The 15,291-nt window shown below is 40.3% G+C and overlaps 1 protein-coding gene across 1 annotated transcript in view; it reads right to left on the reverse strand.

Annotated features, from left to right (window-relative positions):
* The window catches only part of ATRN (attractin), a 157,050-nt gene that overhangs the window by 108,193 nt on the left and 33,566 nt on the right, over nucleotides 1-15,291 (reverse strand). The window contains 2 exon segments of the mRNA XM_055794613.1: nucleotides 8,938-9,051; nucleotides 13,073-13,156. Of these exon segments, the coding sequence (XP_055650588.1) occupies nucleotides 8,938-9,051; nucleotides 13,073-13,156 (198 nt within the window).

Genomic DNA, 15,291 nt, shown 5'->3' on the forward strand with positions numbered 1-15,291 from the left:
TATTCTGCTGTGATTTAAACAGGACCCACTCCTAAAACAAGGTGGCATGTTTGGAAACAGAAATTAGCGTGTCCAAAAGGCATAAAACTTGCTGTACCAAGCCAAACTAAAGGTCTGCTAAGGCCTGTATCTCCTCCTGAGTATGGGCCATAGCAAATGCTTGGGAAAGACTCTGACAAATAAAGCAAGTACAGAGCATTTTGGTGATGTGTTATCCAGCTTCCAGAAACCCACAGTTCAGGTGCTTTGACCTGGAGAATGCATCCAAGTCCGCACATTTAAATAAACCATTCATCGATACTTCTATTTCCCTTCTCAACAGCTTACATCCTTTTCACCTGGAAAATCTGCACAAGGCTGGTCACAGTTTAACTCCACAATGACAAAGGACTTCTTCCCCTCGCTTTACATGTGTTGCGGGGTCCTCACCACTGCTTCTTGGGCTCCTCCTCTGTAAGTACAATCTCATTTACTCATCACCTTCCGGCCACCCACTCTTTTATAAAGCTCCATCTGACTCATCACATCCACATTTGGTGTCTTTTCTACCCTAAAGGGCTGTCACACTCACTATTCCCACCTCTTTCACTGCCTCATACTTCTGAACGCCTCTGGCTGTTCCTCTACACCCTTCCAGGTTCTGCAAGATCCTCCTGCCTTTCAGTTTTCCAGGGTCAGCAGAGAGAAGCGAGGATGGTGGACAAGACTGTTTACAGTGTTCGAGATCAGCCACAGTACAGATTTATAGAATGGTTTGCCAAAATAACTGGGGTAAGCCAACAAGGAGACTAAATGTCTCTTGAAAGAGTAACTACTACCTATTTACCTATTGCACAAAATAGCTTCTATCTGAAAGGGAATGTTTATTCTTCTTTTAACAGAAGCCTGACAACAACAAAACAGTCAATTCCTCCCTCATACAAAAGATGTAAGAGCAGATATAAACTTGAAGTCTATCAAATTTATTTTTTTGAAAGCCTTTACCTACACAAAATGCATTGTCTGTCACCACCCATTCATAGTCAGTGAATAGCTGGTTTCTTGTACAGAACCAGCTTTCCCCCAGCCTCAGTCCTATTTTCAAAGGTTGAGTCGAAGCTTTCTGACAGACTCCAAATCCCAGAGCAGAGTGTGTTGGGCAGGGAACCAAAGTCAGCTCCAGGACTGCAGGCAGGCAGCAGCTCCCCTGGGAAAGCAGCCGGGACTGGTTTTGTGTCCTGTGACTTCTGAATATCTGAGGGCACCATCAACCAACAAGCAGTGATGAAAATAATTTTTCCCCCTGAAAAGAACTTAACTTTTCCTCTTTTCAGATCTATTCAGAACAGAAAGAGCATGAGCATATGTTTGAAGACAGCTCCCTAGGACACGGTAAACGAGTTTCTACACTGAAGGAAAACACAGATATCCACAGCAACCCAATTCACATCGCCTGTAAAGCAATTCTTTGTGACCTGAATTTTTCTGTCTCCACGATGCAATACAATGGTGTGCTCAAAGAATAACAGACACACCCAGCAATCCTTTCCAAAAGCTTTTGCTGTAAAAGTTGAGGGTGTTTGTACCAGGAGTAACAGATGAACTGTACAGTGAGTGGCCCTTCCTGCACAGTAAGTCTTACTGTGGACAAAAAGATATACTTCAGTTTACCAACATGCCATAAAAACCCAGTAACATGACCCCATGATTTGGCTAAACAACTCCAGCACATTTGCTGATACGTAGCTCAATAAATATTTCCCTGTGAGAAAGCCAATTTTTTTTCCTCTTTCAGATGTCAAGGATATGCGATTAAAAGGCAAAATCCACACTGCTTTTTTCTCCACGTGTAAGAGGTGCTTGTTTCATGCTGAAATTTGAGACTTCAGATTACCTCTCCCAAAAGACCATCTCACGCAACACCAGAGGACAAAAAGTCTCATAAACTTCTCTTTGCTATTTGGTTTATAGTTTTCCTTTGTAATGCGAACTGTAGGACGGTACATCTCTGCCACAGGAAAACAGACATGTGAATATAATTCAGGGTAAGGCAAACTACAGCTCAGGGACAAGAGAAATTTCCTTTGTTCTGGTTTATTCTTCTTCAGGCTTGTTCTTGCAGCACTTATCACTGATATTACAGGGCAATCTAACTGGAAGGCCCTGGAGAGGGGAGAATAATGGCAGCACAGAATGAAAGTACAGAGTGAATAGCAGTAGTGAGAGAAGACAAAAATCCCCCCCAATAACCTTTGCTTATTTAAGGACTAGCAGAGGACAATGATTTGTTTTCTCTTAGAAGTCTTGATTTTGGGATTTGTTTGGGAAGAAGGCAGGTACCTCCGCAGTGGATGCTCTCACCACTTTTCACATTTGCTCTTTTCCTTCCATGTTTTTCTGATAACTCCTACATAAATACACTAATTTAATTAATTATATATTAAATATACTAAATTATCCTACCTACACAAATTTAAAACAGCCTGATAATAGACAGACTGTCACTTCTTCCAGAGAAAACCATTAAGAGAACACAACGCAACAATAACAATCAGGTCCTTGAAAGGTTGAACCTCGAAACCCATGAATAAATCAGTGTGCACAGCATCATTTTGAATAAACCAGCACAAACAGAATTTACATTATCTGCCATGAAAAAAAAATCCAATAGGCAGAATCAGAATGATAAAGGATTATGCAAACCTTCCTTTAAACTACAAACCAGAATCTCTCAGAGACTCTGCTCTGGCCAAGATTAGCCTATTTCACAAGGTACTGCTTCTATTTCTTTTTTATAAAGTTTCAAAACATTTTGCAATCATCACTACTCCAAAGTAAATAAATACTCCTACTCACCTAAGCTGTCCAATAACAATTTCTTAGACACTGAAAGGCAAACCTCTGTTTTTCCCTGAAACAAATTCTGTTTTCTGTGTGCTGGATTTGTAGTGTCAGTGGCAGAGTAAAAAACAATATCCAGGAGACCCAACTCCTCTATCACCCTGCACACACCGCCTGCCTTGCTCTCTCCCCTACACCATGTAAAAATGGGAATTATTTAAAACAAAGGGTATCTCCTCTATTACTTTTCCTTGATTTGCTATGCAAGCATCATAGTAATGGTGTATTCATTATTTTCTCCCTAGACACAACCTGCTAGTGTGCCAGAGATCAAAAGCCTAAGAAGCTTTACTGAGCAGAAAACAATCAAAAAGAAAGAAGATGGGAGCCACAAAAGGCAAGGGTGAAAATACAGAGTGCAGATCACAGAGAAGTGAAAGGATAAAGGTGATACTGAAAAATCCGTAGTACATTGGCTTCCCAATATATCAAAATACAATGCAAAACAATTCTCCTCAAATTTTTAAATATTTTCATCCATCTAGACACACATGTATGCAAAATAACATCATTTATCCCTTATTAAAAAACAGTCCATGTACCTCACCTATATGCACAACTACAAGAATAAAGACAAACCAAAACACAGAAATTACAAGAGACTAAAAATCAATCAATGCCAAAAAAGAAAAGGGGGGGGGGAGGACGGGGGGGGGGGGGGGGGGTGGTGTGTGGAGCGGGGTATAAGGAGACATCTCAAATATAATCCCTTAAAGGAAAAGCTGTGATTCTTGTGCAGCAAGATGGCTCTTAAACATGGATTTTTAAGGAAACAAAGCAATTACAATGACACTTATTTAAATAAATAAATAATAATAAAAAAAGAAGACTCATCATTGAGAGCTGGCAACATCCCGAAGTACAAGTTTTTTTGACGCCATCTCCCCTTGATGCACTACTGGCAGACCCAGGTGCTGCAGCCCCAGCACAGGGGAAGGCTCCCTGCCCGCAGAGCCCTCCAGATCAAGGGGGCTTGCCCTAAAAACCTCCTCAAATCTCAGGTGATACTCTTCCTTCCAGAGACAGTAGAACAAGGACAAACCATACACATATTAAAAGGTGCTTCATTAGCCACTCAGTAATTTTAATCATTATGCCACATGATGAGTGTGACTGTAAAAGAATATGGACTGAGAAGCCTCAAAAGAAGTAATAACTTTTTTTTTCATTACCGTGAAGAAGCACTCTGAAAGTTCAAACGTTATTTTAGTATCCAGTCCTGGAGAGACAGACCATGCTATCAGCCATGGTGAAAATACTTTTTCTTTTTTTAAAACCTAAGACTGTTGTTATCACTCAACACCCAGGAAGCTCAGTACAAGATACTTGAACTAAAGAGAAAAATAACATTCTTCTGTCCATCAGAAACAGTTTAAGAACCCAGAAAGTGAAGAACTGAAAAAACTTTCTGCTCTAAGCTTCCTTTATAGGCCTTGAATTAACTCAGAGGATTTATCTTTTTAAAACTCTACACTGAAACTCTCTTTGTCCACCTTGTCACATTGATGTGGTGTTTTTGAAGGGGATTACAGGTTTAGCAAACAAAAGCAGTTTTGATACAATTAATTTACATTTCCCTAAGAAATCTGACTTTTAATCACAAAGACATTTTGATTAATCAATTCTCACACAGTCCAAGGATCAGCTGGCTCACTGATGGGGTCACGGAGTGAATGTGAACAAGAGAACATCATTCAGTAGACACATTTCTAGGAAAACCCCAAATACATTTGCTCTTCACCTTATACCAATCCCTTTTTTTAAAAAAAAATGCTCTAGAAGTTATTGTGGATGCAAAGAAAACAAATAGAGCAAAATAATAAATACTTAGAGGACAAAAAGTCAACTGAACTGAGCATGTGTGCATGATGACCGTATTGCAACACAGTCCAGCACTGGGTTGTAATATAATATATCCCCTATCCTTGGAAGTGGAATAAAAACTGATTTGGGAGGTGATGGCTGATGATGTGCTGAGTGCCGGCTCCATCACAGGAGGGTAAGAACACTGACAGAGGAAAAACACGGTTACACGCATCAGCAAAGCACACCCAACGCATACCCTGAAGCAAACAGAGCAGTAAGCCTTAAGCATTAAACGGTCCCTTCATCTTCTTTACCAACAGCATGTACACCTGCACCTCTTTCTCTGCATATACCTGTCAGAGGCAAGAAGAAGACCTACTTCTTCCTGTAGGTCTGTATAAGATCACCTGTAATTGATTAGCTCCTCTGGATTTACTTGTAACACAAATAGTACCAATGCAACATGTTTTTTGTACCTTTCACACTATAATTAATCCTTATTAGCATCCCCCCTGCTGTTATCAGTTGATCATTTGCTCTACGCAATATAAGACAAGTTGATCATGAGGAGTAAGCAGGGTTTGCAGGTTAGTTCAGGAAGGACACGGAGCATGAAGCAGAAGAAAGAGAGAGTCTCTGCCTGTGTCCATGGCAGCATTGTGGGTGACAATTTCTGGCAAAGAATTGAGGGATCAAAGAAAAAAAAACAGAAGGGGGACAACCATATGACAGATGAGGCAGGAGTGAGCTTTGTTTAGCCTGGAGGAGAGATGGCTGAAGATGGGGTGAAATCTATTTGGTCTCTTCTCCCAAGTAACAAGCAATAGGATGAGAGGAAACAGCCTCATGTTCCGCCAGGGGAGGTTTACATTGGATATTAGGAAAAACATCTTTAACAAAAGGGATGTCAAGCACTGGAACAGGCTGCCCAGGAATGGGGCGGAGTCACCATCCCTGGGGATATTTAAAAGACGTGTAGCTGTGGCACTCAGGGACATGGTTCAGTGGTGGCCTTGGCAGTGCTGGGTTAACAACAGGATTTGATCTTAAAGGTCTTTTCCAACCTAAATGATTTTCTGATTACCTACGGAGAGATTACAGAGGAAATAGCACTAGAGGTTTACAGAAAAAGGACACGTGGCAACAGACACAGGTTAAAGCAAAGGCAATTCTGATTAGGTATTAGTTCAAGATTCATTTATTATTATTGTTATTTTTTAACGTGAGTGTGGCCAAACACTGGACTACTGGCCCAGAGGATCAACAAGATCTCCTTCCTTAAAGAGAAATTCACAACTTGACTGGGCAAAGTCTTGAGCAAGGGCCTGATCCCACTCTGAAGCTGGCCCTGCTGTGAGTGAGGAATCAGACCAGGGTCCCTTCCAATGCAACTCACCCCACATCCTGTGCCTAGCTCAAATCTGGGTATACAAGTGTCATGCTTACCTGCAAACAGTGAAAGGAAGGTGAGCTGCTCCTGTTTTCTGAGGGTACAAGAGCTCACATGGAGGCATGACAGAGCAGACAGCACAGCAAGCACCATCTGGCATCCGTGTCATGGTTTAACCCCAGCCTGCAACTAAGCACCACACAGCCTTGTGCCAGCTGCTACGAAGAAAGTTAACTCTATCCCAGCCAAAATCAGCCAACCCAATAGCAACTATGGGGCGCTTCTGAGCAGTCTCAGCCCCCAGAGCCCAAGTGTGGGGCCACAGCCAAAGGTCTTGCACAAGAACGACTGGTTTAGAAAAGGAAACCACCCTGCCCCGACGAGTGCAAAATGAAAATAAAGGTGGAAAAGCAGCTCCAGTAAATGTTTAACATAGAGTAAAGTATAAAACAAAACCAACAAAGTTTACAGATGATGAGTGTAGTTTGTCTGCTTCAGATTTCTTCATTCTGTGGAGACAAATGCGCTCGATTTCCATTTCCTCCACATGTGTTTATCTCATTTTTGAAGTGGCACATTTACAGTCTCACATTGCCTATGATCACAGATATAAACCAGCAAAAATATTTTTAACCCCGCTTAGCAGAAAAAAAAGCTTCATGTACAGGACCACACTGCCCCAGGGGCGCTCAGACTATGAGGAGTTTAGTAAACAGTTTATGAAGACACTTGGACTGTGTAAATGTTTGCATTATGCAAATATTTATCGCAGTTAAAAATTGATAAAACCAATTTAAAGTTTCTCCATAGTCCAGCACTGAGGATTTCCAAGATCATCTTATATTCAGGGTAAATACCATACTGTAAACAAACATAAGTAAGCATCAGAAGGTCAAGAAAACAAGAGGAAAGCAGTGAAGGAAGTGAGGGCTCAGGCAACTGCTGTAAAAAGACAGGGACACAACAAAATCTGAGCTTTAGAGAGGAAAGAATTTACAGTGTTTATCAACAAACTCGGAAAGTTTAGTGTCCAACCATACAAAACTCAGTCTTGCAAATCCCCTGGCATGGTGCAAAAATAGTGAACAGTAAAATACAGTTACAGTTAATATTAAAACTTAACATAAGCCAAGAAAAGAGATAAAACATGAACACTGCTCTTGAAAATTTCTAGTGCATTTGTATCAGAGAAAGGTATTTTTCAACAGGTGCTTTTTTGCACTTCATCAAAATTACAAGCATCTGCTGTTTCCTGAACTTGGTTTACTGAACACAACAGCTCACTACTAATGAAGATGAAATTCAAATGTCATATAAAGAAGCAATTAAAAAAATAATTTTCCTACCTCAAAAATGTTATTGTATTAAGCTCATGCTTGCTTGTCCTCAGGCACAGACTTCCTAGTGATTTACAGATGATTTTAAAATCTGAACCGTAATTGTTAATGCTGTGAACTACTTATAACCTCAATTTAAAAAGCCTATTAATTTTTGGAAAACACACAAGAAACTGCAGGCACAAATCATGATCATTTCACCTTTTCAACAGTATATTAAAAATTAGCTCGATTAGAGCAAAATGATTGTGAGCAAAGATGACATTTCTTTCTCTTCCTGCATATCAATTCAGTACATGATACCAGGAGAGGGCTTCCAAGCTACACTCACAGGTTTTTGGAGGTTTTTAGAAGAGAGAAGGTTTCTTCTCCAGATGCAGTGAGAGTAACATAATAAATTCATTTGTGTCCTGTTTTGACCTTAGGTGAGTCTGAAGGTTTACAGGAAGCATTCTTACACTACAAAACTACTCTGCATTTTCAGCTGAAGAACAGAAAAAACATGTGGTGTTTTCAATTTCTTTTTATCAACTTGTTGTTCCCATGCTGTTCTTCTCTCATAGAGATTACAAGGATTTTTTAGAACAAACAAAGTATTTTTAGAACTTCATTTCACAAATGAAAGGAAGCACAGCAGAAGGTTAATTTTGTAGATAGTTAATCAGCCACTTGGAACAAGTAGAGTCCAAAGGGAACCATTAGTTTTTCCATACACAACTTGGGATTATTTTTCTAATTTCAGCTAAAAGAATACAAAACGTAAGGTGGTGCTTGTCACTGCAAGACTAAAGAACATAAATGCACAAGTTACTTTTAGGCTGGACTTTATGATCTCGAAGGTCTTTTCCAACATAAATGATTCTATGGTTCTTCATGGAACGTTGACTGTTAACCAGTATCCACAAATTGTGGCCTCCCACTGCAGCCTGATGAGGCAAAACTCAGTCATCCATTAGAAGAATAGATATTTTTACACGTGCTTTTATAAGGTTGTTTGACCCATCATTGTTTCTAAACACGTTCCAAATAGTTTAAAAATGTAAAGTTTAAGGTATATAAGGATATACATAGCTCTAAAAGAGCTGTATGCCTGCAATGTTGATTGGCTTTTGCCTTCTGTCAGTATTGACATACTACAAGTTGAACTTAAGTCATGTTTAAGCCTAATAAATGGGGCAGTTTTCTACTTTAGAAGGAGCCTGCATACCAAATCATCTCAAGCTCAACCAGATAACAAAAATTTTTTTGTCTCTCAAATAATCAGGATTTGGAAATGAAAACATAATGCTTACACATTACAGTGTAGAAACATCATTTGTTCATTGTAAAAGCAAAAACAACTCCTTAATTGTTTATGCTGATGATGACTGCACAAAAGGATACTTGCTATATGTGCTGTATTTGCAGTATTAAATATTTCAATTACTGGAACATATTTATATTGCTAGAAGCTACATTTGATCCAGGCTCCAAGTTAAAGAAATATCATTGCGTACACCTAGATTCTTACCAAGGGGAACTTACCTAAAAGCTGCCAGTAAGGGCGCGTAAATTGAATCTCCATCATACACATACAAGTGGTCCCAACTGCACTCTGTGGCAAAGTGATTGAATCGAAGCCTGAGGATTGTGTTTGGCCTATAAAAAAAAAATAATTAAAATTTTGTAATTAGCCGCTCAACAAACGGCAAAGTCCTTCCAACAAACTCCTCCGGTGTGAAGCTCTCCTCTTCTCCTCTAAACAACTTAAACTGAGTGACTTACTGTAACTGTAGAAGCATCAAACATGCTGCAGCTTTCTTTTTTGGTGTGCATGCTCCCCTGGTGTTAAGCAACAGATTCTTTATGGTCAGAAATACTGTGTTCTTAAACCTCTCCCCTCCACCAATGGCAGAAATTGAAGAGTAGGTGCAGCCAGTCCTCTGCTCTTCACTGGTACTGAATCCCCTAATGATAGGGCTTTGCAAGGGTAAGCAACGAAAATCTACATGGACAATATATTTGAAGAATCACAACCACCATCAGGGAGCTTACCAGAGCTCTTTTTCTTGTTCAAGGAATTTTCTGCAGATTGATATGATTATGATGGCCTGAGATTATTTATTTGCCCAGAAGCTGGCAGAAATCCTTCTATTACTTTACTACTTCTGCAGTACAGATGGCCCTCCTGAGGGAAGCCTCTCCAAAGTGTGTGTGTGTGGGGGGGGGGGGGGGGGGGGGGGGGGGGGGGGCGGGGAACGACTTTGGTGGATGCTAACCAAAGGAATTACTTGCTCTGCACCCTTCTGGGAGCTGGAATAAATAGATCAAGAGAATGCAAGGGAGACCCATCTTTTACAGGACGGGAGGCCCTGAGGCTTTAACTTCTGCCAAAAGGCAGTTCTTACCTAGCTGTCAAGATGCACTAACTACTCACTGCCCCTCATTCCTTACAAACACTAATAAGGGTGCTTGGTTTTCTTCTGCAGATGCAAAAATATTGGGACCAGTTGAGAATGAACAAGTTGGAAGTCCTGGGAAGAGACTTGCTACCTCCCACCTGAATAAAGTGGGCCCAGCACACCCCAATGTTAATGCTACCCTTCAGGAAGCATCTACTCTGTTGACTTCCTAAGTCACAAGACGACCATCAAGGGGCCTGATCTTCTGAGATATATCAGCAGGACAAAGGTTTTATTTCCTTGATGCGGAGACAGAAACAGTAGTTCAGACACCAAAACTGGTCAGTGTTTCCATCACTCCGTATACAAAAGATGCCCCCTAAGCCATAACCAAATAACATACATTTAGATACCATTAGTTCCATGAATATGCAAAGATACATGCAAAGAGAACGATGCAGAAGCCACAGCAGGTATCTAGTTTAGGACTCAGGCTCAAGCAGGATGAAAACACCACTAACATTCTGCTTGGACCCTGAGATAAAAAGAATCTATAGCTGCACTGCTTTTTCCTACCCACAGCTGTAGGTGTTGAAAGGATAGATGCAAGTGATTAGGATCTCAACAGCATTGCCCTTGGGTTCAGATGAAATCCTTGTTCATCCAAATCAAATAAATTAATAAAATGTCAGCTTGCCATAGAGCCCGCAATTCCCACAGAAGGGGAATTCTTCGGAGTTATTCTGCAAAAGAATATTTTTGATAGGCATAATGGTCTCTACTCCAGGTCTTTGGAAAAGAGCAGCAGGTGTAACTCAAGGACAATGTCTCGCTTAAAGAAAAGGTACAAAGAGTACTCATTTCAAAACTGAGCAGCCTATGGAATTCTAGGGGGTTTGCTTTTATTTTAACGGCCTGACAGCTGTAGTGCAGAAAGAAATACTTAATCAATAAAAGCTTTAGACCAAGAACAAAAAGAGCGAGCTTATTTTTGCTACATCTAACAACTCATTAGCAGACAGCACTCATTTGCAGAATCGACATGGCTACAGATTCTGCCTCCAATAGGCTCCTCAGGCTGGACGTATCTCAACTACCTTGTCTCATGCTCCTGGAAAAAACGAAAAAGACACCCCTGAGATGAGGACACAGCATAGACCAGCCAAGGAGCATCAGGAATGGTGCAAAAAGGAAATGAGTACAGGGTAGAACACATGACTTATTTTACATCTGAATTTACCTAGCACCTTCAATTGCACATTTGGATTGTACCTTTACTTGCAAACCTCAAAAGCCCCACCTACCAGTATGCTAGCCACAAGGTGAAGGCACTCTGCAGAATTTAACAGCTTTGCAGATGCTGTTTTCCAAGTCAAAATCTCTCTGGGAATTTCCCTTTTGGCAGAAAGCTTAGGCTATTTTCACAAGGGCGCATATTTCAGCTGTTTTAATTGCCGTGATTATCTCCTTTCTGCTACCACCATTCTCTGACAGCAAGGTACAAACAACCAGAAGCAGGAAAAGGACACAGACTTAAACGCCTGCCTATGAACAGAGGAGGAACGGTTTTGCACATCTCTTTACAGCAAGTAAGAGCTCACTTCAAACCCCACAAAGTGATAGTCCTATAGGAAGCCTCTCAGCACTAGCAAACAAAGGCTGAAGGGCAGTTATGGTGGCATTATCAGGGACCCACAAGCAGAAGTTCACTTCTGATAAAAATATGAGTCACATTATCCTTTAGGAAAAGGAGTTATGAGGGTTAAACTGGCTGTACTGGAACGGCTGAGGCTGGTTTGACTGTAATAACACTCTTGCAAAACATTTTTTAATTATTTGTAATTCCAAACTGTCTGCAGTTGTATTTTTATTACCTACAAAAATGAAGAAGTGTTGCCACTTACAGCATCTAACTTCTGATCTTAACCACATTAAAGAACTGGGCTGCCTACATAGTTAACAGTGAGTGTTAGGCTCCCAGTTTCAGTGTTCTAGACAGCTCTCTGGAACAGCTTAGCCCTCACCTTTGAGTATCGTGGGAGCTTAGGCATTTAACTTACTCCTCCAAAATAAATGTCTGAAGGAGATGAAGTGAATACCAATTCCCCCCCTGCTATTCAGACCTCACCAAAATACAGAGAAGACTAAAGAAAAGCGTAGTCTGGGCTTTTAGCAAGTTCTGATCCTCCAAGATGCCAAGAGACCTCATCTTACAGGCATTCAATGCAAGTTCATGCTCTCACATGACTTGTTCCAATTCACAAACCTCTTTGCTTAGAGATTCAGGGAACAGTATGGAATGTGACAACACATAGCTGTTAACACACAACTTCATAACTGACCATGTAAAGTTTTAGAGACTAAACAAATTGATTTTACAGTCCTGGCGTCAGCTTGGTACTATGAAAAACATATTGTAACAAGTCAGATGCTCTGAACTGCTGTATCATCAGTCAGCTGACAGTCAGAAAATATGCACTAAATATGCTACTGCTAAAAATCTCTGTACGGAATTACTATAAGCAATATAAGGATCAAATACAGAAAGGGTAGGGAAATGAGGGGAAAAGGTCTGAGGGACTTCTTGCAGTATAGAATACCTCTGCAAAAAAGGCCAATGGTCTCTCTGAAGTCCTCATGGCCTAGTGAGTAAATAAGCATCTGAAGTGCATCATTATAGAAACTGATTCTTCATGAATAAGGGCTTTAATGGAGTTTTCTCTATTTTTTTCATATGGCCAAAAAGTCTCATGCATAGTGAACGACAACATCTGAATGGCTCACTAAGATAACAATTAAATAATCCGTAATTCTTCATTTATTTACACAAATGCAATTATTTTTATTTTCCACATGCATTTTCAATGTGAAGGGTATTTTACACAGCAAACCTCTAATTCAGAAGTCAATCTGCAGGTCTCAGTTGCACAAAAAACCAAAACCTTATTTACCATGAAAAACTAGTGTGCAAAGCCAGGCTGGACGGGGCTTGGAGCAACTGGGTCTAGTGGAAGGTGTCTCTGCCCACGGCAGGGGGTTGGAACTAGGTGATTTTTAAGGTCCCTTCCAATCCAAACCATTCTATGATTCTGTGATTTTTATGAACTAAGTGTTGCCCTATCTAGTTCTAAGAACAGCAAAAAAGAATCTTAAGATCTAAAAATACTCAATGATAAATTAATGAGATATTTATTACTATAGTTTAATATTAATGAGATAATCGTCACCTAGAAGTCACAATAAGCAACACTAAAACCCAAGATGCTTACTACACTCACCTTCCCTCAATGAGCCAGGTGCATTTTGTTTTGTATTTGTAATTTCCAGGCCCATCCGTGACATACCCTGAAGGTCCAGTGAGTCTGTAAATAAAAAAGACAAACATTAGTCTCTAATGGTATTAAACATTCATGAAGGATTTCCTAAATTCAGAAGGCCATGGTCAGATTGTAATTTACTTAAGAGCCACTACAAACAAAACAACAATGCAACAAAAACCAATCAGGCAATTGGGATTCTCCTGTTAAGCTCTCTGTATGTGCTTTCTGATAACCGTCTTTAAAGAACAACAGCCAAGATAACGGTTTCTCTATCAAATTGATGGTATGGTTTAAATCATATTTCATATATATGTATATATCATATAACCAGCAAAAGTAATTTCCTAAGTAAAAGCTAAAATTATTCCTAAAATATATTTAGACAAACTACAATATTTTTGCATGACATTCAGATAAAATCCATGGTGAGACCTCTCACCCATTCTCTATTTGACTCTTCAAAAAGTCCTGGACAACCTCCTGAAAGGAGGATTGGCCCCCGTAACCCTCTAGTGCAAAATAAGACCTTAATTCCTCATGCATCAAGGGCTACATAACTCAGAACAATGTCAGAGCATGGCTGTTCCAGGCATCCCCCACCTTCGGTAGCATGTTCCCACACCCATTTCATCCCATTTTACGTGACTGCTGACAAAGAGCTGAGTTGCCCCCACTGCTGGGACAGTACCAGGACTACCCTATGAACATCCCTTCCCATTTGCGCCTATAATTACTTGGTGACAACTTGACAGTAGCAAAACACTCAAAAAAGTGGTCAAACATTGGAACAGACTGCCCAGGGATGTGGTATAATCACCATTCCTGGAAGTGTTCAAAAAAATGTGTAGATGTGGTGCCGAGAGGCATGGGGTTTAGTGGTGGCCTTGGCAGTCCTGGGTTAACAGTTAAACTCTACGATCTTAAAGGTCTTTCCCAACCTAAATGGTTCTATGATGCTATGACCAGCAGAAAGTACAGTTGCAATCACTCATTCCAGGATGCTCACTGAACACCAGCACTTAAAAACCATTAAAAACTTAAGATGCCACTGAAAGAGAGAAGGGATCAAAGCCAGCAAAGAACTCATTTTTGTCAACATCTGTAAACCACTGCACAGTGCAAATTCTAGGCTACTGCATTTGCCTAGACACTGCTTGCAGGGATGTCAAACATGCAGTAGCAAACCCAGTCTGGAGCTCAGAAGAGTGTTCTCATGAAAAGTTGACAACTGATTTCAAAACTACACTTAACCCTTTGTTGTGGTATGAAGGAAACTGACACTCATTCTCATTAGCTGAAACGCTCATTACTTGTAATGAGCATGAATACAAGCAAAGGGAAGAATGAGCAAATCCGTGCAAAACCTGCTTTCACATTTCCATTACTCCTACTTGAAATGTGACAACCAAATACATCCACACTGTATGACAAAATGAAGGTATCTGTCTACTGGCTGCAGCTGTAACTTCTCCTTTGCATAGATTTTACTAAGGTATGTCTTCTCCAAAGACCATGAACAACAGAGAAGACAATCACACTTCATCAAGGCTGAGAGAGAAGGATCTAGCAAGAGTCTGGAACAGCAAATCTGATACATTACTTGGTCTCCCAAAAAAGAGGCACCGAAATTCTGCATCTTCTGCCTTAGCATAGAGACTTGTAGGAGCACACACAGGCAGAAGACAAAACCAAGGGCCCAACCATTGGGATACACACTCCCTCCTCATATGCATTAGTCAAAATATCCCAGATTGGTTTTAACAAATAACTGAAGTATAGCAGAAACAATTGAAAATAAATTACCAGGGAAGGATGACATCAAATGTAGGCAGTACCTAAAGATGCCCAAACACCACTTTCTGGTAGAGCAAATACTGGCACCTGAAACAGGATTCCTACCTAGAAAGGTTATAAACTCCATCGTCAGCACATGACTGGAGCAAATCACAGCCTTCTGGGAAAATTAAATGGTCCTACTTAAAACAGAGTAACGCAAAAATACTCTGCAAAAGCAAATTTGGCAGAAAAGAGAAGGAAACAAGATCACAAGTTCATAAAACCATATCTTAGAACCTTTTGCTGTATCTTTTCCTAGTGATCTGTTAATGTTATCAGCTCATCTTTTTTAAATATCTTGACTGAGTCAAAATGATTTTCCAGAATCTGTTCCATAAAGC

Source organism: Falco peregrinus, chromosome 2 (assembly GCF_023634155.1).
Source record: "Falco peregrinus isolate bFalPer1 chromosome 2, bFalPer1.pri, whole genome shotgun sequence".
NCBI lineage: Eukaryota > Metazoa > Chordata > Aves > Falconiformes > Falconidae > Falco > Falco peregrinus.